The sequence below is a fragment of the Urocampus carinirostris genome, chromosome 13 (genome assembly GCF_059441175.1).
Source record: "Urocampus carinirostris isolate Australia breed hairy pipefish chromosome 13, RoL_Ucar_1.0, whole genome shotgun sequence".
In the NCBI taxonomy this organism is placed as follows: Eukaryota; Metazoa; Chordata; class Actinopteri; order Syngnathiformes; family Syngnathidae; genus Urocampus; species Urocampus carinirostris.
Genome location: NC_142361.1, coordinates 21,455,970 through 21,483,503, shown reverse-complemented (window position 1 = coordinate 21,483,503; position 27,534 = coordinate 21,455,970). Strand labels below are relative to the sequence as shown.

The following is a 27,534-nucleotide window of genomic DNA, read 5'->3' as shown; positions in this document are numbered from 1 at the left end:
TTTGCTTCCGTTGTATTTTTAAATACGCACATCCATTTTCATGAATGTGTTGTTGCAACGCGGCCGTAGCAGAATTCTCTCCCGCCCTATCGTCCGGTGCGCCCTGTGTAGTGTTACCTACCTTTTCATCGTGATACTTCCATCACAGCCCCATAGCCCATCATAGATTGTGAAACGTTTTCTTAACGCGTGCTGCAGCTCCTGGCTTTCTAATTCGGAATCCGACCAACAACTTTAAAGGTCACTTATTTTATGTCTCAGGGCCTTCAGAACTGATTGTGAAGGCCTCTGGTTGGATTTCTGACCCCGGAAACAGTAATGGCTGAATTGTGATTTGGTAAATGCGCACATCTGGAAGCAGCACAACCCGGGGAAAAGTAATGTAAGGAAGCTGACAGACTATTTGGAATTATCTAGCAAGTATTTATGGACAAAATATAATTAACATCACACTATTCAAATATTGTTAGGACAGCAGAAAGGGCTTTCCCTGCCCTGAGGGCCCACCACTGCATTGCATGTCATATTAACACAACTTGGGAAGGTCTCTTGTTTGTCTTTATTAGTTCTTTGTCCTGGAGTGCCAAGTCTAATCTTGTTGCAAACAATGTTCACCATGTTCAATTCAATTTGGTGTGTTTCACACAAAACTTGGTTAACGAACAAGCTAGCAAAGATTGTAACCCATAAAGTCATAAAGTTAGATCGAACAAAAAAAGGCAGCAATACCAGAAATACAGACAATAAATTACAATTGCTTAAAAAGACAGTATGTATTCTTTGACATTGAGATGTTGCCGTATGGTGTAGTGCACCCAAAAAGGAGTGCTACAAAGCACAAGGAAGAATACAAGCTACGGAGACTCAAAGTGACAAAATTCACTGTTTTTCTTCTCATTTTTTTGCCCAGACTTTTGCAAAGTTTTATTCTTTTGGGAATACCTATAGCAGGTAAATGGTGGGAAATTGTGTTAGTCTACCACATGGGTGTCAAACAGGCAGCCCGCGGGCACTCTAAGGGAGTGAATCCGGCCCGCGAGACAATGCTGAGAGAAGTGCATGGGAAAAAACGAGCTGCAGGTTGAAATATTTCCACTTTATGTTGCCAAATTCAGGTGCCTCTCACAAACGCTGTCCTTGTATTTCTCTCTCTTTCTCTCTCTCTCTTCCTCCCTTTTTCTCTTATGCTCTGTCCCTCTTTTTCACTCTCTCTGTCTCTCTTTTTCTTTCTGGATCATCTTTGTCTCTTTCTCTCTGTATGTTACCTTGTTTTGCTTGCTCTTCCCTTTTTCCCCTTTCTCTCTTTTCTCTCTCTCTCTCTCTCTCTCTCTCTCTCTCTCTTTTGCTTTCCCTTTCTCCCCTTCTCTCTTTCTCTTCTTTTCTTTTCTCTCCTCTCTTTCTCTCTTTCTATTTCTCTTTGGATTTCTTTATTTCTCTCTTTCTTTCCCCCTCTCTCACTATTTCTCTTTTTATCTCTTTTGTTTCTCACGTTCTATCTCTCTCTTTTCTCTCTCCCTCTCCTTCCATCTTTGTCCCACACTTTCTCTTTTTATCCCCCTCTCTTTCTCTCTCTCTCTCTATCTCTCCACTTTTGTCTTTCTTTGTCCCACCCTCTCTCTTTTCTCTCCCTCTCTTTCTCTCTCTCTTTCTCCACTTCTCTCTTTCTTTGTCTCACCCTCTCTCCTTTTCTCTCCCTCTTTCTCTCTATTTTTCTTACTGTCTAATCTACACGTCCGGCCCCCGAGAGAATGTTTGTTCTATCATGTGGCCCTCGAGTTAAAATGAGTTTGACACCCCTGGTCTACGGTGAGCCTCATGTTATTTAAAATAAATTCCAATTTCTTGACCTACCAGTATTTTTTTAAATGCACGTTCATATTATAGTTCAGGTAGTTTTGCTTATTGTCTGAAATCAATATCGCTTTTTTTAACGAATCAGATCTATTATTCACTCGGAGGTGCTAAATGATACAAACTGTCCTTTAAACAATTATCCAAATACTGTCATTAACAAACTGTTGTTTTGCTTACACACGTTAAAACTCGTGTGGTTTTTGTTTTTTGTTGTTTTTATTATCGTCGTTTGTGATATTGTTCTCCAAAAATGTGCCTTGCGTTATAGTGGGCAACCAAACTCAACGGGGAACTGAAAAAAATTAGTGGTCTCTTATTTCTCCCTATGTCTGTAAAAATGATGGGTGGTGGTTATCTATTTTCCTATTTCTTATTTTTCATAGATTAACTTCACCCTAATGCCAGTATATGAACACATGTGTTGTAATCACTACTTTTTGGTGTTTTATTTGTCTTATTATTAAAAAAATGGGACATTTTTGGTGTTAAATCTTGAATGAGGGCAATTTTAGCGTAATAACGCCCTCATGAGGCTTTAGTTTGAAGTGCGCGCGTTTATCCAAATAAAAACTACAATTCCCAGCACGAATAGCGTTCGCCCAGTCGAAAGTTACTTCCGGGACTCCCTAAGCTTTCGCATTCTCAGCAATGGAGGGAAAAACTATAAAAGCAATACTTTTTGACTTGGACAACACACTCATCGAAACTTATCGAGCAGGCCAACTTGCTTTACTAAAGGTAGTATTAATGGGCTTTTGTTTTAATGCTAAGTTTACTTGTTTTTGACTGCTGATGTGATGCGTTCATTTGCATTGGGAACGACCATAACCACACCCTAGGGGCCCAATATTTAACCTGCCGATTTAGTTCTAAAAATTATATCATTCATATCATTTATTTTCAGGTATTTCCACTTTTCTTCAGCTTTCATTATAACAGCACGTCAGTGGCATTCTCTTTAATAGTAATTACTCTCACCTACTTTATATTATGTGAGCGTATAATTGGATTATTACTTTCCCCTAATTTCCCTTTACATCTGTGACCAAGACCCTTGAAAAGCTTATTCACCAACTCTACCATTTTATGCATTAGATTACAACTTTTACACTTGTCCAATTCTTTCCGTAGTGCAGTGGTTAGCACATTCACCTGTCCGTGTGTAAACACATGTTGGCCTGGAGAGGGATGGGCGCTACGAGGCTGTTGTAGTTGTAGTCGCCCAAGATACACCACAGGAAATGGTGCCTCCACGACCCTTGTTGTCAAGGGATCCAACCAACCATTTTTTTTAAAGTCTATAGTGTTGGGTTGTTGTTGTTTATTTTTTAATTCAAACAACAACAAAATCTTGACTTCAGAGTAGTATTTTAGTCTCCGGCTGATTTATCTTGATGCGAGTCTAAGTATTTGTGCCTGAAAAAACGATCACATTAGATTTAGGTTCTGCCCCTTCAGAATTCAACAAAATGTTTAGACAGCTTGGTTGATGGCAAAAAAATAGAAGAGTGAATGCTGTGAGACTAAGGATTTGACATAATACCTTAAAAAATTGTTAAAACTGATAGGGAAACAACACTAGATTGTGTGAAGATTATCAGAAGAAGAGCATGTAAAAATAGGATGCTGGAGGTACAAAATGCAGAGGGAGAAGCTGAAGAAGGGGCTGGTAGAAGAAAGAGCAAAGGGAATGTCACTAAAAGAAGTGATCAACTTTAATCATAGGCCTCAACAAAGGATATTTTTACAATTTTGGGAAGTATTGGACGTTGTAATACAATTTGAAGAGAGGAACGGAGAGGAATGCAACAAAGCGATGGATGCCAACCCCCGTTAAAAACGAAGAAAAAAATGTTTGCCACCTACGGTTTTTAAATGGTAAATGTTCTGCATTTATATAGCGCTTTTCAAGTCAATGAAGACCTCCCAAAGCGCTTTACAATGTGCTTCACACTTACACATTCACACACCAATAGCGGCCATGCAGCCATGCAAGGCGCCGACCTGCTTAGTGGGGGCATTAGTGATTCAGTGTCTTGCCCAAGGACACTTCGACATATAACATGGAGGAGCCAGGAACCGAACCTGCGATCTCTTGATCCCAAGACGAGCGTTTAAAAAACACATGATGTTTTTGTGTTTTTATCTTCTGGAGACAGGCGTGTGTTTCAGGTGTAAAAATAAAGTTTGTGATAACATCTACCTTTTAATGTCAAAAGGTTGGCATATTTGAAAAATACTTTGTATAATTGGTCCACAAACGGAGCATTTAGTACTAATCAAGTAGTATGCTTGGATGCCTTAATTAAAATTCTGTGTGACTGTTACAGACCCATGAACTTTTGAGGACCTCTCTGGGTATTGATGACAACACCATCACAAACATCTGTGATAAGTTCGATCAGAAACTTCTGCAAGACCATTTCGATCCAGCAGCCGGGAGATCAATAGATGAGGTCCGAGTCGGTCTTTGGGAAGACAGTATTAGGGAAACTGTGGACAGTTGTTCAACACCTTCCCTGGCTTCTCAATGCTACTACCTGTGGAAAAACAGCCGCCTGGAGCTGCTTTGTCTGTCCCCCGAGATATCCAGTCTCCTAAAACGACTTCGGGTGAAGTACAAGCTCCTGCTCCTGACCAATGGGAACCCCAAAACGCAAAGGGAGAAATTGAAGGCAGTCGGCTGTGAAAGTTTTTTTGATGGGATCGTGATTGGGGGGGATTACGCCGAGCAGAAACCGCACCCCTCCATCTTCAGGACGTGTTTTGACCTCCTGCAGGTAGAACCTTCGGACTGTATAATGGTTGGAGACTCTCTTACTGCTGACATCCAAGGAGGCATCAACTCGCAAGTTCGTGCTACTGTTTGGATTAACAGTTTCGGTGATGTCGTTCCAGTCGATTCGGTAACACCTGACTATACACTTTCAACTGTATTGGACCTGGAAGATATCTTGGCAAAACTTAATTAAGGAAAACTGGGGAAAGGAATACATGGTTTTGTTTGAAATATCAGAATAAAAACCATACATACCACTATAAATGTCACTGAAATGTCTTTCAATGCCTTAACAAGGGATTTGTCACAAGAAGATTCATCCGTTCCTAATTTCTGGGAAAAAAAAACTTTTTCGGTTAGGATTAGACCTATCCACTGCTTGGGTTACATTATCCCAGATTTCTGTGTTGTTTTGAAACAAAAACCACCCCAGACTTTGTTTAAAAAAAAAAGGTAGATTATACATCCATCAATTATCTGCACCGTTTATCCTCAGAAGGGTCGCGGGGGTGCTGGAGCCCATCCCAGCTATCTTCAGCCAGTGGGCAGGGGACACCTTGAACTGGTTGCCAGCCGGTCGCAGGGCACACAGAGACAGAAAACCATTCACTCGCTCATTCACACCTAGGGACAATTTGGACCGGCCAATTAACCTGACATGCATGTTTTTGGAATGTGGGAGCAAACCGGAGTGCCCGGAGGAAACCCACGCAAGCACGGGGAGAACATGCATGACCTCAGAACTGTGCCGCAGACGTACTAAGCACTGTGCTGCCGTGCTGCCTAAAATTTAGATTATTCTGTTTAAAATAATTTTAAAAACAAGACAATTTTGCTTTAACTCTTTGAACCACTCTAAAATTGGGTCTAAAGAAAACCAAAAAAACAAGGACTTTTTATTTTTAAAAACCTAGAGAACCGTCTCGCATTTTAAACCGGACATTTTGTATTTTTTAGCGCCTGCTAGTGTAAAAAATATAAATATATTGACTTGAATAATAATAAAAAATACCTAACCTATTATTTAATTGTTCAATTTTGTAAATACTCGTAGATCAAGAAATCTGTATTTTATAATGAGAAAGAAAATTGTGCACTTTGGTCACTTTGAGTCTCCGTAATTTGTATTCTCCCTTGTGCTTTAGCACTCATTTTCAGTTGATCTTCTCAATACAGCAACATCTAGTGGTCAAATATTACAACCTTGGAAAAATGGGTTGTCCTTTATGGCGCAAGCCCAAATAACTGGGTCATTTTGTCGAAAACAAAATTGTGTTGAAAACAACTCAGTTTCTTGCCTTTAAAATCGTAGTTCATGAAAAGGTTTTTTTTCAGAATTTTAATATCATTTACTTTAGTCCGCTGTTCACACCCACGATAAATTATACACAGAATCACTCTTTTTGAAGTTTTTTCGAACATAAAGTCATTTATGTGAAAAGCAACAAAACTCAGTCAAAGTAACCCAAGCAGTGGATCCTTCCACTGACTCATGACCCAATATGGATTATTTTTTATTCAAATGTTGGATAATCCAAGTGTAATATCACCTTTAGTCACTGTTGACACTCACGGTTATCAATTTAATCAAAATGACACATATTTGGGAGGATTTTCAACCACAAGCCTAGATTTGAGGGGTTGTTGGTGCAAAATACCACCAAAAACGGATTAAATGCCCCAAACAGTGGATCAGTCGACTCTTGACCTAATTTGGGTTATTTTTGACCCAAGCCATGCTATCGATGCTCATTGCTTACACTTTAAGTACTAATGAGCATTGTAATTTTGTTATTACATGTATCTGTTCCTAGGTTTTTGCAAATGACAGCATACTGACACTCACATCACTTGTAAGCGACATCATAGATGGTGACGTCACATCTGTGATCACCTGGCATGGCATCACAGAGTATTATGAGACTGCTCCTATTGTTAAAAGTAAACAAGTTTTGTTTTTTGTTTTTATTCGAAATTTATTTTTTTTACATATAAAATGAAAATCGATCGGAAAATGGCGATGGGCGTAACCGCGATTATACACCCTGCATCAAATGAAGCTGGTAGGTGGAGTGTTGACTTTGTGACCTTTCCACGTTTGCTGCAATTGATACGTTGACTTCCATTTGCAGATCAGAAGAAACAAATTGAACCGTTTGAGAAACTACAATCTAATATCCTAAACAGTGAAACTAGTGCCTACCTGGTTAAGGACTTAATTGGCGAAGGAAGCTTTGGTAGAGTGGCCAAGTGTGTCAATTTGGATACGTCACAAACCGTAGCTATTAAAGTTCTTAAAACCAGGTCGAATGTAGTATCCAATATGGAGGTATGATATCCAAAATCTACTTTACCAGAAAAAGTGCTTGAATTTTACTCATTTCTGTTTCTCCACAGCTCAAAATGCTCGAGCTTGTGAGTGTTTTGGACCCGGTTAAAAAGAGCATCGTGAAGTTTATCGAAACCTTTGAGTATGAAGGGTACACCTGCTTGGCTTTCGAAATGTTGGAAATGAGCCTTTTTGATTTTGTGGTCAAGAAACGTAAGAAGCCTTTGTCTGTCAGCGAAATACGCCCAATCGCGCATCAGGTAAAGTCAGTTTTGATTGTTTCAGACTCGTTTCAGAGTCTGATCAAACAGTATCTCCTGTTTTTGTGCAGTTGCTTACGGCCTTTCAAGCACTGAGAAGTATCCAAATCATTCACGCAGACCTGAAACCCGATAACATCATGCTAGTCAACCATTCGTGTGAACCGTTTAGAGTTAAGTTAATCGATTTTGGATGCTCCATTCAAACCTCGGCAGTAACCCATGGAATGACCATCCAGCCAATGGGGTATCGGTAAGTTTCCTTCTTCAAGTTTGTCAACCTTAACCCCCGAAGTCAACAAAAAAAAAGTATTTTTTTTTTTGTTTTGTTTTGTTTATTTGTTTGAGGTAAAAAACACTCCATCCGCATACAAGACCGTGTTACGGTTGTGAAGCATGTACATCGGGGTTAACCATTTTGAAGCCAAGAGCTACTTTTTTGATACTGATTGACAAGAAGAGCTACTATTTCTAAGATAAAATTTTGTGTTATTATTATGTTGTTACTATGTTATTATTATATGACTACCAGGATGTCATTAGAAGTGGGGTAAAAAAATTAAAAAAAAAAAAAAAAAAGCTGAGTCAACCAGTAAAATATCTGTTGTTTATGAGATCACTTACATTTAAAAATTGTAAGCTAATTTTAACAAGAATTCATGTATTTAAAAGCACTAATGTAAATGATTTGTCATACCAGTTACAAAGCAAATTTCCTTGAAAATCGTAATGACCTATCACTGAGCTGATTTCAGAAATGGTCTGAGGGGTACTCACGTGCTTTAAGGGAACGTTAGAGTACAGTAAGACCTAAAGTTAGTATTCAATCTCCAAAAATTACACATTCTCTTTGAAGCAATTTAGAAAATAAAAAAAATGATACAATAAACTGACAACAACAAGAAAAACTATGTTTTGTTTTCAAATAAAATATGTTGTATTTACCGGAGAAAATGAGTTGTTACTCTTGTAGACAAAACCAATCCCGTTTCTATCCTGTTAGCTAGCCGTAGTCCTCACACTCACCCTGTTGAAATACAAATATGCTCATTTTAAACCTATACTTTTTTCCTTTTTAAAATATTTTTATCATGGTATTCTAGTGAACGTGAAGTTCTGCGAATGGATGCAAAGCGAGGATTGTATGAAAGTGTGGCGTTACTAACAGTGATGTATGGCTCAAAGACATGGGTTTGGAGAGAAAATCAGAGTGATAATTCAAATGTCTCTGAAATTAGATCTTTGCATACTATGTGTGGAGTGACATGACTAGATAGGTTAAGGAATGAGAAAGTGAGGAAAATAACTGGTGTGGTGATTAAAATATTCTGAGATGGTTTGGAGATAAGGGCAGCACGGCGGCGCAGTGGTTAGAGCATGTGCGGCACAGTTCATGTCTTGGGAACCTCCTGCGTGGGTTCAAATCCAGCTCCAGACTTCCTGTGCGGAGTTTGTATGTTCTCCCCGTGCTTGCGTGGGTTTCCTCCGGGCACTCCGGTTTCCTCCCACATTCCAAAAACATGCATTTCAGGTGAATTGGCCGGTCCAAATTGTCCCTAGGTGTGAATGAGCGAGTGAGTTGTCTGTCCCTGTGTGCCCTGCGATTGGCTGGCAACCAGTTCAGGGTGTCCCCTGCCCACTGCCCGATGATTGCTGGGATGGGCTCCAGCACCCCCGCGACCCTACTGAGGATAAGCGGTGTAGCTAATGAGATGAGATGAGGTTTGGAGATATGGAAAAAATGGATGAAGGCTGTTCGATTAAAAGAGTATGTAGTACAGAAGGGATGGGAAATACAATTAAAGGAAGGCCAAATATGTGAATGGGAAAGGATAGTTAAGAATGACTGAAATTGACACATGATGCGGAGGGGGTAACCCAGTTTCTGCTGTTGGAACTCTGCTGACGAAGGGTTGCATTGCACAGCAACTCACCCCTTATTGTGCTGTGAGCTTAATGTTCGGTGTCAAAGGGGAATGTATGTTTGATGAATGTGAGTGTGTTCTTGACTCAAGCCACCTCCCACATGACATTGGGGATATGACATTGGTATATAGATAGATTATAGTGTATTAGGAATCTTCCTTAAAATAACCAAAATTATTGCATCTAACAGATAATTAATTTACTCATTTTAAGAATTTTTTTCTACGAAAACCAGATTAAGTGTTTACTACAGTATATTGAAAGAACACGCTAAAATATACGTGTTGGATTTACAAATATTACACTAACAAATGTTCTATCAATGTATTTTTTGATTATTTGTGTTTATTTATTTTCATTGTCTGATCATTGAGAAGTCCACTTCAAAATTAATTTATAATCACATGTATGATTCAATTGACAAGATTGTTGATGATATTAAAAAAAAAACACAGTACACTTACTACACTCCAGCTTTGAATCTAGCTAGCTATATCCAGAGCTATATTCTCCATACTAGTATATGCTGGATGAAATCTGGTACTTTTTTTAACATTTTTTTGTATCATGTCAGACGTTCCGCAATGGTCTACAGTTTTCCTATATAACTACCGGTAGACATGTACCTATTTGCCTGACAAGTTTATAGTTTTGTGTTTTGTTTGTGTGTCTCCAGTTGGAAAAACACTAATGCTTTGCTTGATAAATTCTAAATTGTATAACTTCAGGATATATCTGTTAACAATTCTCTACAAAATGATTTCAAACATACTTGTCACTGCTTTTCCCGCAAATAGAGCCCCAGAGGTCACCCTAGGCCTCCCCATCTCCGAACAAGTGGACATGTGGGGTCTCGGCTGTGCTCTCACTTTTTTGCACATTGGCCAACACCTTTTTGCCACGAACTGCGAGTACCAGATGGTAAATAAGAATGGTGATTCCTTTATGATTATGTGGTGAGTAAATCAAACGTGTCTGATGACCTTGATCACATTCTCTTGTCCAAGATGAAGACCATCGTACAAATACGAGGGAAGCCATCCCACTCGCTTCTCTTAGCGGGCAGATACAGCCACAAGTTTTTTACCAATGTAAATTTCGAACAGTGGGAACTGAAGGTAGTGATCCAGAACTGAATGGAATTCAACGTTTTTCAGACTGCCTTGGAAATGCATTTTATAATCTCCAGACTCCAAAAGAATATCAAATGATGACTGGGGAAGAGAGTAAAACATGGAAGATACGACTAAAGTCTCTGGATGCCCTGAAAACTGTAAGTATCTCCTTTTTGAAATAAAAACGATTCGAATTTGAAGAACTCTTTTCTAAAATGCCGAACTGATCAAATTCAATAAAAAATACCAACGCAATAACACGTCAGGGTCCTGTCTGATCAATCAGATGCTCTCGTTTTAGAAAAGAGCTCTTCATACTGTAATCCGTAACTGGATGGGCCATCTTTGTTTGACATCCAGCAGAGTCAAGCGGATAAAAAAGAGGTGATCAGCGAATTTGAGGATAAGAATGAATTTGTTAGCTTTCTAAAAAGTCTTCTACACATTCAAGCTGAGAGAAGAAGTGCTCCAGAGGAAGCTCTCAAGCATCGCTACGTCTCCATGGCTCACTTGGTGAATGAGAGTCACACCAGTCCCTAGTAAGTACCTGCACCGTATGGCAAACTCCAGACAATTGTTTAGGGACCCCTCAACAGCAGGGCACCCCAGAGGTCCAACTTTTTTCACACAAACTAAGTATTTGATTACTTCACATTAAGAGTGGCAAGGTTCATCGACAATTGACTGTTTGAACTATCAATAATGTGTCCCGAGAGCCACATTTGCCCATCATTGACAACGCTTGAGTTCTCGTAGTAGTGTGAAATTTTCAGACAAAATCTATATCACGGAGAGAAGCTTAGTGGAACATTAGCAACAAGCATCTCGGCGCAGGCACTGAATGCAATTGCTGGTATCATCACTGATACTAGCAACGCAAACACAACGCTAATTGCTAAATCTATAGCTGCCGCCAATCTAATTTGTTAGTTAGGTTCGATTAGGCGTACACAAACCAACTGTGCTAATTTACTGGCAAAATGCTGGTTCAAATGCAACTGATTATTGCAATTTTACAATAAAACCTAGAAAAAAAAGAGACTATGTTCAGTGGAATTGTGTACTAAAATAACCAAAAAATACAATTTTATATACTAATGTGATTCACAGAAAACACAATTAATGTGAAAAATAATTAATAGTAACAAAATAGCAAATACTCATTTACTGATAATAAAAGCTAAATATTGAATTAGCATTTACTCATCGCCAACAATGGTCATCAATGGCAGTGAATGAGTTCATATATATAACCCACCTAAACTTCCCTGTTGCAAGACCAGTTAGGTTTGGTTTAGGAATCATAACAGAAGTAGTATATGAACTATGTTTGTGATCCGGCATATTAGAGTAGAATAGAATTGTTTTTATTGTCATTGATAACAGCGTAGTATCCATCGTTTACAACAAGATTAGATGTGAGACTCCAGGATACACATGTAACATAGGACTTAAAAGGAAACAAGATGATAAAAAAATGTTCTACAAGATCATGCTTTTAGACTGGTCTAAGTTGTAAATTCTAATGAAATCAAAAGAATTTTGCAATAAAAAATAGTGCAAGAACATTAGCTGCAACAATGTGCAAAAATAAGAAGAAATAAAATATGAATAAATATTGTTCTATACGTAGGGCAGGTGATAAGTTCAAACGTTAACAGACACCCAAAATAATCAAAGATGACATCAATGGATTTTGAACTTGCAAGGAGGACAGGGAGAGAAACCTTCAGCTAAGAAATCCAAAGCTGTTCTAAGAACCTCCAATGAGCCCTTTCTAATTATCAAACCTTCAATGTTACAGTAAAACAGATTATCCCAAAGGGGTATGGGATTCAAAGAACAGATTGGCTGATAGCGACAATTATGGAATAGTCAAAACAACAACCAACAGTGTGCAATAATAGTCCAAACAAGAAATTGGCATCCTATGAAATCTCATTTGCAGGTGTCCATTATTAAAAACAGAACAGTTTTATGAGCAGGATATTTTTAACAGCCTTGTTTAGGGCCCGTTCACACAGCCGTTTGCGGCTGAATCACGGCCAGAAATTTCTGCCTGTGAGGCGGACGCTATTGGACGCTTTGCGATCGCCATACAGACGAGATACAGCAGTGCTTAACAGGCAGTCGGAAATTTGCGCGCGGGTGGCAGCGCGAAAAAGTTTTGCGCTGCTCAATTCTTTAGAGCGCGGGTACACAGCCTTTCACGGACGTATCGAGGCTGAACCACGGCCAGAAAATTCTGGCTGTGAAGCAGACGCTGTTGGACGCTTTGAGACCGCCATATAGACGAGATACAGCAGTGCTTTACTCGCGGTCGGAAATTCACACGCGGTTGGCCGCGCGAGAAATTTTGAGCTGCTCAAAACTTTGAGCACGTGTTAACCGCGGGCGGCACACGAGGTAATGACGCGGAAATGACGCGGAACGACGTGCTCTGGCCGCGGCCAGGGCGTGGTTACACGTGGGTAGGACGGGAAATTTCAGCGGGTCATCGTGGGTGGAGCATGGTAATAGCATGTTCTGCGCCTGTATCGCGGTGTTATTACGTGAAATTAGCGTGTTACGCGTGTGACGGTCAAACGCTTTTCTCCGCGTATATACAGCGCGATTTGCCGAGCACACGTCAGTTGTGCTCGAGACGTCAAGGGGGTGAACATGGATCCCCGTCAGCGTAGTGACCTCGTCTTAATCCATTTTTATTTCTTGACATTTATTTTCATTTCATAACAAGATAATAAAGTAAAAATGAAAAACTATTACAATAATAACATACTGGCTTCTTCGGTGCCATAGCTTGAAATCTTGATCTTCACGGGACTGTGTCTTGAGCGGTTATGATTTCTACAGCCCGGTGTTATGCCGAGAAATGCATCCCTGCCGAGATTTGCATCCCCTCGCTACTACAACCACTTTTACCTTGTTTTATCTCACTTTTATATCACTTTTAGGGAATGTAATGGCGAACATATAACCAAAACCACTTCGTCTTGCATTTGTTAGGAATGTAATACAACTTAAACCATTCCGTCTTTGTTTTTGTTGTGAACGTAATCGAACAGTAATGCACACCGTATATAAATCCTCCCCCCTCGCGTGAACGCGCATTCTGCTGCGCTTCCAACAAAAGCGATCGTATTCTATATAAAACGCTTACTAAAACAATAAAGCGAGCTAATTATAACAATTGGGAGATCCTAGTCTATATAACGCGTTTATTTAAACAATAAAGTGCGATCGTATTCTACAAAATGCGTTTGTTAACGCGGATGAAAAAGTCACCAACGTCAATGCACGCTTCCAACAAAAGCGATCGCAGGAGAATGCGCGTTCACGCGGGGGTGGGGCGTTGGGCACAACACCGGCTCGGGAGCTTTTATACCCGTGGTCCACACGAGAAAATGACGCGGAAATGACGCGACGAGGAAGCGGAACAGTCGCCGGCGTCTGTTTTGCGGGCATACCACCGATGAACAGCGGGTTGGCCAATTTTGCGCATTTTCCATCGCGGGCAACCACGGGCAAAAAAAAAAACGCAAAATTTTAGCCGTGATTCAGCCGCAAACGGCTGTGCGACCGGCCCCTTAGGGCAGTGATGGGTCTGGTTTCAAAAAGATACTCAATATTTTGTTTCCAGGCTACATTATTAATATATTGCTCTCTTTCAGTGCCGACAACGCTTTTGATCAGATGCTGGTGTGCCCCATTGAGGGATTTGAAGAAGAACTCATCTCAGACAGCGAGGATGAGGACAGGCCTTCCTACAAACTCATTTTACACTCGCCGACCTCCTGCAACATAGAGGACGACACAGGACATTGGAGTGACTGTGATATATCGGATGAACAATCCGGAGGGGATGAACAAAACGGCCGGGACACGCTGGGATTAGCGCAGTTTCGCGGAAAAACGGATCGGGATTTGCTTGAACAGACGCCCGTTCCAAACATCCCGGTTTTTGTGTGTAGTGGTTGCGGCATCCTCTTCAGGAATTGACTCTTAACATGCAGACTCTTGAAAAAGAAAGACTTCTGGTATTGAAGAGATCACAAAAGATGTTTGCTTGATTTTGTGTTTTAATGCTCAAAAATGCAAAAGGGTGTATTCCACAGTTTAAAACATATACTTGAAACACATACTTATATGTACCAGGGATATATCCCCTTATTGGGATGTGGTTAGAGTCAAGAACATCTTCACAGTTTTGACTCTTTCTGGGAGAGTGATGCAGAGGAGAGGATTCCCAGGCCCCTTGCTCAACCCAACTGATGTGTGCAACCTCTCATTGGGAGTCATTAGGTGACCAAACCCTTCAATTCCAAATCCCTAAATCTGAGCACCAAGCAGGGAGGCAACTGCTACCAATGTTGTAAGTCTTAGTTAGTTATGACCCAGCTGAGGCTCAAAACAGCAATTTCCCAGTCTCGGGCGGGCGCCTTACCCCCAAGGCCACCGAGCACATACTTAAAGGAAAAATTATTTCAACTTTCAACTGTTTAAAACTGCCTCAAATTACGCACTCCAACTTTAACTTCGATTATGACACATGATTTAGATAACAGATTTCCAAACTGTTTTCTCTTTTTACTACCGGGTGGAACCACTAGATGTCATTACAAGTTGTGGGAATAACGCCGATATAAATAACACCGTTTCGGAACGATGTACAGTAATCTAACTAAGTATTTTTTCTGCCGTTACTGATGGACAAAAGCAATGCTTTGGCTGCAGAACCCCAACGACGGTGTGCCCCCGCAAACCTGACGCCGTTTTCTGCTTTTTGGTTGTCCGCTCTCCTTCGAGTTGTTTACGTCACTTCTTTTCAGATCATTTCACCATTCAAAAGAGCGGCAAACATTTAGTTACAGAGCGATTACAAATATAGTACTTACTAATGCGCTGAAAGAAAAGGCAAATGAGTTGCGAAAATGATGAGCTCCATACTTGACAGCACCTGTACCGCAGCAACTGTCTCATGTCGATCGCGAACGAAACATCCTCATGAACCGGCTCTTGGAAGTGAACAAAGGGAGCAGGCTAGTCAACAGCTGGTTCCCTCGGAAACGCTTTTTTAATGAATGAATGAAAGTTCTATTTCGAACATAACATAATAAAAGCAAAAACAAAACAACAATTCAAAAAAAAACAAAAAAAAAACAATGTTAACATAGATTTTCGAGAGGGAGTAGGAAGAAGCATATGCTACCCCTTTGACTTCATTAACAATTGTGTCTCACAGTTACAGTAGCTCTTCTGTGGATTTATACGTAAAAAATAACCCATAAACATATTTACATTGGCTCTGTTGATACACAGTCTCTTCATTATCATCATCATAATCACCATCACTACTTCCCTCACTTTTTTTACCATCATCATCATGACTTTCCATACATTTTCAGCATAAAGTATCATTAAAGTATCTATTATGACAACATAGTTCTCTTGGGTGCTCATGGTGAAACCTAACTGCTATGTGGTGTGTGTTGTTCGTCATACAAGTATCTTTGTACCTGCTACCTTAGGGGTTCCACCTCCAGGCAGCAGGACCGCCATTCTTGAGTGTCCTGATCTGTGCATTAAAAGGACAAGATACAGGAGCTTGAGCCCGATGCCTCCAGCATCAAGCTCCCACTTGTCCGCCCTAACTCTGAGATGTGAAGCATATGTCTGTTTTGTGTTCTTTTTAAGATGTATATCTATGTGATTCTATTCCTATTTAGTTTTTGTTAGTTTTTCACTATGCCCAACAACATATTTATTCACCTCATGTTTTTTTGTTTGTAAATATAGGTCGAGATTGTGATGGATTTGCATAATATGATGGTAACAGTTATATGATAACTGTTTTAACAATAGCAATAATAATAATAGACATATCGTTAATTAGGATGATAATAATAAAAACAATAATAACATAATAGTCATGATATTTGTTGCAATAATAATAAGCTTAATTATTAGCTTGACCCATATATTGATAAAGCTTCTGCCTACTTACATTATTTCAATACCAATAATACTACTAATAACAATAATAGTCACATACATGTTATAATAATCATCATCATAATAACAGTTATAATAATAACTATTTTAGTTTAGTTTTACCCACCTATATAATGCTAGCAATCACTTAATATCTAGACATGACATTAATAACAATGTTGATTTGCTTGCATCTTCCACTTGCTATATCATTGAGACGCCATTTTCTTTCTTTCTGTACTTTGCCAATACTGTTTTTTTTGTATCTGGATTTGAACAGGTGAGTATTTGGACATTGCTTGCTCATCCTGTAATTTGTTCCAAAGTTTAACTCCACATATAGGCACACACATACCTTTCCTGGTGGTTCTCACCGGTTCTATCTTAAAGTTATTCCATCCCCTCAAGTTATCGCTTCCATCATTTCATGTGAATAATTTTTGTCTGTTCTCTGGCAGTATATCTTTGTTCCCTTTGAATAGTAGTTGAGAAGTTGACAACTCCACTAAAATAGTGGACTAGCTTTTTTCTCTTATGATAGGTCAAAATGCATTTTTGGGGTGATTCTGTGTTGTTGACTTTAATTTTGTTGAGCATTAAAAGGTTAAAATTGTTTTGTATTTTATCTTTTTTTTGAAGAATTATGTACTATATATTAAACATTTTGATTCCTGTGTTTTTCAGTGTGAATATGTTTGTATAAAATGTAAAGTTGAATCTTTTTAATCTTTTATATCCTTTTCCATTTTGTTATTGTATTTTCTTTAGTATCTTTTTCCATTTGGTTTATCAAACTCCCTTTATATTGTTTACTGTTGGTTGTTATTTTATTATATTGTTTACTGTTAATATTTGTGGCACTTCAATATTACAAGGTTCTCAAACACAACTAACTGTCTGTGCTCTGTTCAACTGACTCAAATAAAATAAATATTTTTAAAGACACGGAAATTGCTGCTTTCCCTGGTGACTAGTTTTTTTAAATTCAGATACTAACTTATTGGCTTTTTGGAGGAAGTTGAGAGTAATAATGACTTAATTTTTGAAGTAATATGCCCAACACTGGTCATTATCAAGGTGACGTCAGGGCCTTTTGAAATGAAATCCACTATTGGAGTTATTTACAGATAAAACCTCAAGAAATGATTGTAAAAGTGACGTCAGGTTTTTTTGTGATCAAAACCACTATTGGTCTTGCAAGTTCTCGCCGGGTGCGGTGGCGCGCGCCTGTAATCCAAGTTCCCGGGAGGCTGAGGCTGGAGGATGGTTTGAGTTCAGGACTTCTGAGCTGCAGCGGACTATGTAGAGCGGGCGTCCGCGCTAAGTTCGGTATCGATATGGTGCTCCCGGGGGAGCTCGGGACCAGCAGGTCGCCTAAGGAGGGGTGCATCGGCCCAGGTCGGAAACGAAGCAGGTCAAAGCCTCCGTGCCGCCCAGTAGCGGGATCGCGCCTGTGAATAGACGCTGCAGTGCAGCCTGAGCGATATAACGAGACACAGTCTTTTTTGTTTTATTTCTTCAAAAAGACACGAAAACAAACTCATTATCATAATAATTCTCAAAACCCATTTGTTGTGACTACTGAAATCATTATTGTTTGCTTTATACTGTCTCTTACTGGGGAAACACTCTTGAGTCCGACTGAGCTGGAAAAAGATAGCTGGATCTTATTTTGGAGGAATTCTACACAAATTCGGACATATTGCTACGTGTGTGATATTCAGTGCCTCCAAGTGGTAGCAAAAAAAACTTAACTCAGTAAAAATAAACACATTATTTTGGATAATTGGACAAAACAGGTACGTGACCTATCAAACCAATATGTTAAAGGTGGGGTGCGGGATTTAATTAACGCTGTAATCGTGATTTTAAGCCAGGAGATGGTGGCAGAGAATAACACATGATGTTAATTGTTTATAAATGAAAACATTTTTTAGATACGATCAAATAAACTCTTATTTTTTTCATCTTTTGGGGGGTTTTGGTTCGTGTTTGGACTATACTAAAAGTGGTCTTTTAGTTACTTTCACCATTTTTATGCATTACAGTCAAACAGAAATTTTAAAAAAAACGGCTGATAAAAGTAAAATAAAAGCTCTTGTAAGAGCTCTTTGAACTCAGTTGGGCATTGTTGACCCATACTATACTTAATAGAGAAAATAACTAACTTTCAACTTTTTAAGGACACCTCAAACAACACACCCCATCTTAGAAATATAAAAATTCACAAGTCGAGAATTGCGGACTTCTTATCTAGTAGTCGCCGCAATGTCTGTCTGTCATCTTGCCTCTACACTGTGCTCATTTGGCACTGGTTTTCGTTCGCATTAGACAATACAAAATTATTGTTTTGAATAATTGGCAAAAATAAGTACATGAACTGAAAGTGGGTCGCGGGATTCAATTGACGCTGTAATCATGGTTTTAAGCCAGGAGATGGCGGCAGAGAATAATACATGATGTTAATTGTTTGCGAATAAAAACATGTCTTAAATGCAATCGAAAAAACTCTTCTTTTTTCATCTTTTTGGGGGTTGAGGTTGGTGTTTGGACTCTACTAAAAGTGGTCCTTTTCTTACTTTCACCATTTTTATGCTTTACTGACAAACTGATTATTTTTTTCTTTAAAAAAAAACGGGTCTCCACTGATAGTAGCCTACGGTACATGTTTTGTTGAAAAAAAATGGCTGCCCTTGACATCAAAAAGTAGGGGGATTTTGCTGCTGATTGCTGCTGATCCAATTGACTACCGTTTTTACTAGATACAATTGCAGCCCTTTAGATTTTTTGGGTTTAAGGACTTTACAAGTAAACATGACTTGACTACAGCGACATCTGGTGGTCTAATTTTACACAGTGTCTGTTCAAGGAAAATACTTATTATCTGTTACTTTAAAGGAGCTGGCTCAAGTTCCAACATTGTTATTTTATGGTTTAGATTTTGAAAAGCACATAGTCTCGTCTAAAACTCACCTGTCTCACCCTGTGTTCCTTGTGACGTCAAATGTCTTAAAGGGTCTTAATCAGGTAAAAATTATAAAGGACATCAAAACTGTTTTCCGTTTTCTTACGGATAAAACCTCAAGAAGTGATTATAACGGTAACAACAGGGTTTTTTTGTCATCAAAACCACTATCGGTCTTGCGAGTTCTCGCCGGGTGCGGTGGCGCGCGCCTGTAATCCAAGTTCCCTGGAGGCTGAGGCTGGAGGATGGTTTGAGTTCAGGACTTCTGTGCTGCAGTGGACTATGTAGAGCGGGCGTCCGCGCTAAGTTCGGTATCGATATGGTGCGCCCGGGGGAGCTCGGGACCAGCAGGTCGCCTAAGGAGGGGTGCATCGGCCCAGGTCGGAAACGAAGCAGGTCAAAGCCCCCGTGCCGCCCAGTTGCGGGATCGCGCCTGTGAATAGACGCTCCAGTGCAGCCTGGGCGACATAACGAGACACAGTCCTTTAATTTATTTTATTCATTCAAAAATACACAAAAACAAACTCATATTATGATAATAATCCCTGAGACCCATTTGTTGTAACTACTGAAATCATTGTTTGCTTTATACTTGCCTCCTACTGGGGAAACACTCTTGAGTCCGACTGAGCTGGAAAAAGATAGCTGGATCTTATTTTGGAGGAATTCTACACAAATTCAGACATTTTGCTACGGAATTTAAAGGGTCAGTGTATGATATTCAGTGCCTCCAAGTGGTAGCAAAAAACCTAACTCAGTAAAAATAAACACATTAGTTTGAATAATTGGCAAAAACAGGTACATGTCCTATCACCAATTTGTTAAAGGTGGGGTGTGGGATTTAATTAGCGCTGTAATCGTGATTTTAAGCCAGGAGATTGCAACAGAGAATAACACATGATGTTAATTGTTTATAAATGAAAACATTTCTTAAACGCGATCAAATAAACTCTTCTTTTCTCATCTTTTTGGGGACTTGGTTGGGGCTTGGACTCTACTAAAAGTGGTCCTTTTCTTACTTTCACAATTTTTATGCGTTACTGACAAACAGAAATTGAATAAAAGGCTGATAAAAGTAAAATAAAAGCAGATAGGCGCAATGGGCTCGTATAAGGGCTATTTGAACTCAGTAGGGCATTGTTTACACATACTGTACTTAATAGAGAAAATATCTCACTTTTAACTTTTTAAGGACACCTCAAACAACACACCCCATCTTAAAAATGTATAAAAATTCACAGTTCGAGAAATGTGTATCCATTTTACATAGCGGACTTTGTACCAAGTAGTCGTCGCAATGTCTGTCCAGCATCTTGCTGCTACACTGTGCTCATTTGGCACTGGTTTTTGTTTGCATTAGACAATACAGAATTATTGTTTAGAATAATTGGCAAAAATAAGTACATGAACTGAAAGTGGGGTGCGGGATTCAATTGACGCAGCAATCATGGTTTTAAGCCAGGAGATGGCGGCAGAGAATAATCCATGATGTTAATTGTTTATGAATAAAAATATGTCTTAGATGCGATCAAATAAACTCTTCTTTTTTCATCTTTTTAGGGGTTTTGGTTGGTGTTTGGACTCTACTAAAAGTGGTCCTTTTCTTACTTTCACCATTTTTATGCTTTACTGACTTTCAGAAATAAAGAAAAATGGCTCATAAAAGTCAAATAAACGCGGATGGCTGCAATTAAAAAGGCATATGGGCTCTTTGAAATCAGTTGGGCTTTGTTAATATACATCAAAACCACTATTGGTCTTGCAAGTTCTCGCCGGGTGCGGTGGCGCGCACCTGTAATCCAAGTTCCCGGGAGGCTGAGGCTGGAGGATGGTTTGAGTTCAGGACTTCTAAGCTGCAGCGTACTATGTGGAGCGGGCGTCCGCGCTAAGTTCGGTATCGATATGGTGCTCCCGGGGGAGCTCGGGACCAGCAGGTCGCCTAAGGAGGGGTGCATCGGCCCAGGTCGGAAACGAAGCAGGTCAAAGCCCCCGTGCCGCCCAGTAGTGGGATCGCGCCTGTGAATAGACGCTGCAGTGCAGCCTGAGCGATACAATGAGACACAGTCTTTTATTTTTGCTGTATTTTCACAAAAAAACACACAAAACGTATTCTTTGGCACCAACCACTCAAACCTGTATTTCTTTTTTTTTTTTCAAATAAATATAAATGGCCCATCCCAGCCATCTCCGGGCAGTGGGCAGGGGACACCCTGAACTGGTTGCCAGCCAATCGCAGGGCACACAGGGACAGACAACTCATTCGCTCATTCACACCTAGGGACAATTTGGACCGGCCAATTCACCTGAAATGCATATTTTTGGAACGTGGGAGGAAACCGGAGTGCCCGGAGGAAACCCACGCAAGCACGGGGAGAACATACATATATATATATATATATATATATATATATATATATATATATATATATATATATATATATATATATATATATATATATATATATATATATATATATATATATATATATATATATATATATATATATTTATATATATATATATATAATACAAATAAAAAGACTGTGTCTCGTTATATTGCTCAGGCTGCACTGGAGCGTCTATTTACAGGCGCGATCCCGCTACTGGGCGGCACGGGGGCTTTGACCTGCTTCGTTTCCGACCTGGGCCGATGCACCCCTCCTTAGGCGACCTGCTGGTCCCGAGCTCCCCCGGGAGCACCATATCGATAACGAACTTAGCGCGGACGCCCGCTCTACATAGTCCGCTGCAGCTCAGAAGCCCTGAACTCAAACCATCCTCCAGCCTCAGCCTCCCGGGAACTTGGATTACAGGCGCGCGCCACCGCACCCAGCGAGAAGCCGCGGGACCAATAGTGGCTTTGACTACAAGAAACCCTGATGTCACCTTTATGATTACTTCTTGAGGTTTTATCCGTGAAAAAAAACGCAAAACAGTTTTGATGTCCTTCATAATTTTCACCTAATTAAGACACTTTAAAACCTTTGACGTCACAAAAAAACACAGAGTGAGACAGGTGAGTTTTAGACGAGACTACCGGTATGTGCTTTTTAAAATCTAAACCATAAAATAACAATGTTGGAACTTGAGTCAGCTCCTTCAAAGTAACAGATAAAATATTTTCCTTGAACGGACACTGTGTAATGTTTGACCACCAGATATCGCTGTATCAAGTCATGTTTATTTGTATAGAGAAGACATAAAACATCCGTATACAAAAACCTTCACGCAAACTTGACCTGGTGGAAACACAGGGTTGGGTAGGGTTACTTTAACTGGATTACTTTCAATTACTTTTTGATTAACCTAATACCAAATATGTTAATAAAAGACAAAAGAAACTAAATATGAATAATATTACTAAATTTTGTGCAGGCTTGGGGAGTAACCGAGTACATGGAACGGCAAAAATGATGTTGGCAAGCTGTTTGGATTTATTTTCATTTTGTTTGTGTCGCATTTTATGTTAGTTTTGCCTGAGATCAAAGAGATCAAAGCCAGGTTAGAAAGCTTACCACGTGTTGTGAGTCATAATTTTATTCAAATTTAGTTTATTTTGTCTTTTATCAGCATATTTGGTATTGGAGTAATCCAAAAGTAATGGAAAGTAATCCAGTTAAAGTAACCCTACCCAATCCTGTGGAAACATATGTTGGCCTGGAGAGGGATAGGCGCCACCATGCTGTACTTGGCCAAGACACACCACAGAAAATGGTGCCCCTACAACACTAGTGGCTAAGGGATCTAACCAACCAATCAACCAGATAAAAATACTAGTCTTGAGTCAAGACTGTTGTTTATATTCGAATTTTTTTTTCTTAAAAGAGCAGTAAGTGTTTTTATGGGGCTAGTTTGCGGTGGACTAATGGGGTAGGTATGCAATGTTATCAAGTAAAATCGGTAGTCAATTGTATTTGAATTAAGCTGCAAAATCCATCTATTTTATTGAAGTCCAGGTCAGCCATTTTGCATTGACGGTAAGAATGACAAGATCATACTTTCTCAGACCCTTTAATTGATTACCAATGAAAACAATTTGCTTCAGGAAACCGGTAAAATACGTATTCCGGTTGACTTTTGTTTTAAAGCTACATTGTGTAATACTTGACCACTAGATGGCACTGTATTGTCTAATGCAGGGGTGGCGAACAAATTGACACAAAAGGCCGAAATTTTTAACTGTGAGAGTCAAAGAGCCACACAACGCACTGAACTGCCATGACAGACAGACACACACAAACACAGACAATTTAAAACATATTATTTGCCATAACACACTCTTTTCCTTGCAATACAAGTATTGTTCTTGTGTTGATTTCAAGGAAAGTGTCCACCCTAATACACACAAATTAAAAGACCACTTTTAGTAGAGTCCAAACACGAACCAAAACACCCAAAAAGATGAAAAAAAGAAGAGTTTATTTGATTGCATCTAAGAAATGTTTTCATTTACAAACAAGGAACATCATGTGTTATTCTCTGCCACCATCTCCTGGCTTGAAATCACAATTACAGGGTTGATTAAATCACGCACCCCACCTTTAACAAATTGATGATAGGCCATGTATCTGTTTTTGCCAATTATTCAAAATGTGTTTATTTTTACTAAGTTAATTTTTTTTTGCTACCACTTGGAGGCACTGAATATTACACACTGTCCCATATGTCTGAATTTGTGTAGAATTCCTCCAAAATAAGATCCATCTATCTTTTTCCAGCTCAGTCGGACTCAAGAGTGTTTCCCCAGTAAGAGGCAGTATAAAGCAAACAATAATGATTTCATTAGTTACAACAAATGGGTTCGGGAATTATTATCATAATATGAGTTTGTTTTTGTGTCTTTTTGAAAAAATAAAACAAAATAAAAAGACTGTGTCTCGTTATATCGCTCAGGCTGCACTGCAGCGTCTATTCACAGGCGCGATCCCGCTACTGGGCGGCACGGGGGCTTTGACCTGCTTCGTTTCCGACCTGGGCCGATGCACCCCTCCTTAGGCGACCTGCTGGTCCCGAGCTCCCCCGGGAGCACCATATCGATAACGAACTTAGCGCGGACGCCCGCTCTACATAGTCCGCTGCAGCTCAGAAGCCCTGAACTCAAACCATCCTCCAGCCTCAGCCTCCCGGGAACTTGGATTACAGGCGCGCGCCACCGCACCCGGCGAGAACTCGCGAGACCAATAGTGGTTTTGATGACAAAAAACCCTGACGTCACCTTTATAATTACTTCTTGAGGTTTTATCCGTAAAAAAACGGAAAACTGTTTTTATGTCCTTCATAATTTTTACCTGATTAAGACACTTTAAGACCTTTGACGTCACAAGTAACACAGGGCGAGACAGGTGAGTTTTAGACGAGACTGTGCTTTTCAAAATCCAAACCATAAAATAACGATGTTGGAACTTGAGTCACCTCCTTCAAAGTAACAGATAATTAAAGTATTTTACTTGAATGGACATTGTGTAATTTTTGACCACCAGATGTCGCAGTATCAAGTCATGTTTATTTGTATAGTCCCTAAGCAGAAAAACTCCAAAAGGGCTGCAATGCTATCAAGTAAAATCAGTAGTCAGTTAAATTTGAATTCAGCGGGTACTTTAAAACGGGGAGCCTATCAGTTGTAAATGCCATGCATGTTAACCTTTTGACATTAAAAACTGTCAATTTTATTGCACATTCTATTTTTATGGCTGAAACACAGTCTGTCTCCGGAATATAAAACAAAACATGCGCTTGTTTAAAACCAGAAGTGGCAAACTTTTGTCAAAACGGAAATATAATGTGATCATTGGAGTGGTTCATTTTTGCACAAAGACATAAAGCAGCTGTAGACAAAAACCTTACACGCAAACTAGACCTGGTGGAAACATATGTATGCCTGGAGAGGGATAGGCGCCACCATGATGTACTTGCCCAAGACACACCACAGGAAATGGTGCCCCTACAACCCTAGTAATTAAGGGATTCAACCAACCAATCAACCAGATAAAAATACTAGTCTTGAGTCAAGACTTTTTGTTGTTTATATTTGAAAAATCTTTTTTTTTCTTAAAAGAGCAGTAAGCGTTCTTATGGGGCTAGATGGGGGTTTTTAAGGGTTATTGTTCTATCTTCGTTATTCATTATCCATTATCCGTTATCGGTCAGTTCATAGTACGCTACAAAGCCTAGGAGCCGGGACACTTACTCCCAGCCAAAAGGCCAAGCTAAGGTCCTGGCCCTAAAGCCTTGCTGCGATCATTGCGAATGCACCGTTCCCGGAGGTACTGCAATACCGGGCCGATGCGTGGAGTGGACAGAGCAAGCTCTTATTCCATCTCCGGATTGCAAAAATCAAAAAACAAAGTTCAAAGCCAAGCTAAGGACCTAGCATCAAAGCCTAGGCCAAGCTAAGAACCTAGCATCAAAGCCTTGCTAAAGGCCAAGCTAAGCATTCTATATGTACGGTTAGTTTTTTCTTATGGGGCTAGATGCGGTGGACTAATGCGGTAGGTATGCAATGTTATCAAGTAAAATCGGTAGTCAATTGTATTTGAATTAAGCTGCAAAATCTACATTATTGAAGTCCTGGTCAGCCATTTTGCATTGACGTTAAGAATGACAAGATCATACTTTCTCACGCCCTTTCATTGATTACCAATGAAAACAATTTGCTTCAGAAAACCAGTAAAATACGTGTTCAGGTTGACTTTTGTTTTAAAGGTACATTGTGTTATACTTGACCACTAAATGGCACCGTATGGTCTAATACAAGGGTGGTGAACAAGTTTGACACAAAGAGCCTACATTTTTAACTGTGAGAGTCAAAGAGCCACACCACGCACTGACCTGCCATGACAGACACACACAAACACACAATTAAAAACATATTATTTGCCATAACACACTCTTTTCCTTACAATACAAGTATGGTTCTTGTGTTGATTTCAAGGAAAGTGTCCACCCTCAATACACACAAAAAAAAACTTAACATGAAACAAGGCAAAGAGTCACAGTATATAGAAAATATGATGAGGCAAAGAGCTGCATTCTTATTGGCCAAGAGCCACATGCGGCTTGATCCTTGTTGAAATGAAATGAAAAGAAATGAACTCCATTTATATAGCGCTTTTCAAGTCAATGACTTCCCAAAGCGCTTTACATTGTGATTCACATTTCCCAATAGCGGCCGTGATCGGTGCAGCCATGTAAGGCGCTAACCTGCTTATTGGGGGTTCAATGTCTTACCCAAGGACACTTCGACATGTAACACGGACAAGCCGTGATTCAAATTGGGATCCCTTAATCCTAAAACGAACGCTCTACCTCCTGAGCTACTGCCGCCCCCACAAATATGTGTTAACAATGCCCAACTGAGTTCAAGGAGCCCTTACACGAGCCCATTGAACCTATCTGCTTTTGTTTTACTTTTATCAGCTGTTTTTTTTTTAAATTTTCTGTTTGTCAGTAACACATAAAAATGGTGAAAGTAAGAAAAGGACCACTTTTAGTAGAGTCCAAACACCAACCAAAACCCCCAAAAAGATGAAAAAAGAAGAGTTTATTTGATCGCGTCTAAAATGTTTTCATTAATGAACAATTAACATGATGTGTTATTTTCTGCCGCCATCTCCTGGCTTCAAATCACGCTTACAGCGCTAAATAAATCACACACCCCACCTTTAACAAATTAGTGATAGGTCATGTACCTGTTTTTGCCAATTATTCAAAATAATGTGTTTATTTTTACTGAGTTGTTTTTTGGTACCACTAGGAGACACTGAATATCACATACCGTCCCTTTAAATTCCTTAGCAATATGTCTGATTTGTGTAGAATTCCTCCAAAATAAGATCCTGCTATCTTTTTCCAGCTCAGTCGGACACAAAAGTGTTTCCCCAGTAAGAGTCAATATAACATACCTGTCAACCTGTACGTTTTTGCCGTACAAAGTACGTTTATTATGCATTTTAAGACTTGAACGACGTACAAGAATTATGGGTACCATCCGGTATACACCGACTATCACGAAACGGCAAATCAATGAAGTCAAACCAGCTCGCCGCGGAAGCCGCTATCTCGGTATCGGTTTTTTTTTCGTTGCAAACGAAGCGAGCGGTTTGACGTAGTGAAAGGAAGTCCGTCTCTTTTGAGAGAACCGCCTTTTTCGGCTCAACTCATTAAAGAGAGCCGGCTCTTAAACGGCTCACTTGCTTTGATGCATTATATTACGAATTATTTTGTTGTATAAAGAAGTTAAGAAAAAAAGGAAGTATAAAAGACAGGTTTGTGGTTATCCCTTTTATCAGTATATTACCAACAAGGATTTAATGCAT

General features: G+C 39.6%; 2 protein-coding genes, 5 non-coding genes and 1 pseudogene across 8 annotated transcripts; 5 read left to right on the top strand and 3 right to left on the bottom strand.

Annotated features, from left to right (window-relative positions):
- Positions 1–2,447: 2,447 nt before the first annotated feature.
- On the top strand, positions 2,448–4,902 carry nanp (N-acetylneuraminic acid phosphatase). Its single transcript, XM_088351410.1, has 2 exons — positions 2,448–2,592; positions 4,185–4,902. Exons 1-2 carry the CDS (start codon positions 2,503–2,505, stop codon positions 4,824–4,826), a joined length of 732 nt encoding a protein of 243 aa, XP_088207536.1. The 5' UTR covers positions 2,448–2,502; the 3' UTR covers positions 4,827–4,902.
- An 840-nt stretch (positions 4,903–5,742) lies between these two features.
- Positions 5,743–17,176, top strand: LOC148354070 (homeodomain-interacting protein kinase 1-like). 2 transcript variants are annotated; one of them, XM_088351793.1, is made up of 9 exons: positions 5,743–6,696; positions 6,766–6,962; positions 7,031–7,222; positions 7,294–7,475; positions 9,946–10,069; positions 10,156–10,266; positions 10,338–10,421; positions 10,627–10,802; positions 13,935–17,176. In XM_088351793.1, exons 1-9 carry the CDS (start codon positions 6,630–6,632, stop codon positions 14,260–14,262), a joined length of 1,461 nt encoding a protein of 486 aa, XP_088207919.1. In that variant the 5' UTR covers positions 5,743–6,629; the 3' UTR covers positions 14,263–17,176. The 2 variants fall into 2 exon arrangements, with proteins under 2 accessions (XP_088207919.1, XP_088207918.1); XM_088351792.1 differs by having other exon boundaries at positions 5,744–6,696; positions 10,624–10,802.
- A 284-nt stretch (positions 17,177–17,460) lies between these two features.
- Positions 17,461–17,759, top strand: LOC148354069 (signal recognition particle RNA). Its single transcript, XR_015852594.1, has one exon.
- Positions 17,760–19,407: 1,648 nt separating this feature from the next.
- Positions 19,408–19,706, top strand: LOC148354068 (signal recognition particle RNA). Its single transcript, XR_015852611.1, has one exon.
- Positions 19,707–20,990: 1,284 nt separating this feature from the next.
- Positions 20,991–21,289, top strand: LOC148354067 (signal recognition particle RNA). The gene has a single exon (XR_015852605.1).
- Positions 21,290–21,754: 465 nt separating this feature from the next.
- LOC148354066 (signal recognition particle RNA) lies at positions 21,755–22,053 on the bottom strand. The gene has a single exon (XR_015852609.1).
- A 2,030-nt stretch (positions 22,054–24,083) lies between these two features.
- Positions 24,084–24,382, bottom strand: LOC148354065 (signal recognition particle RNA). Its single transcript, XR_015852599.1, has one exon.
- Positions 24,383–25,460: 1,078 nt separating this feature from the next.
- On the bottom strand, positions 25,461–25,620 carry LOC148354064 (U2 spliceosomal RNA; annotated as a pseudogene).
- Between the last annotated feature and the right edge of the window lie 1,914 nt (positions 25,621–27,534).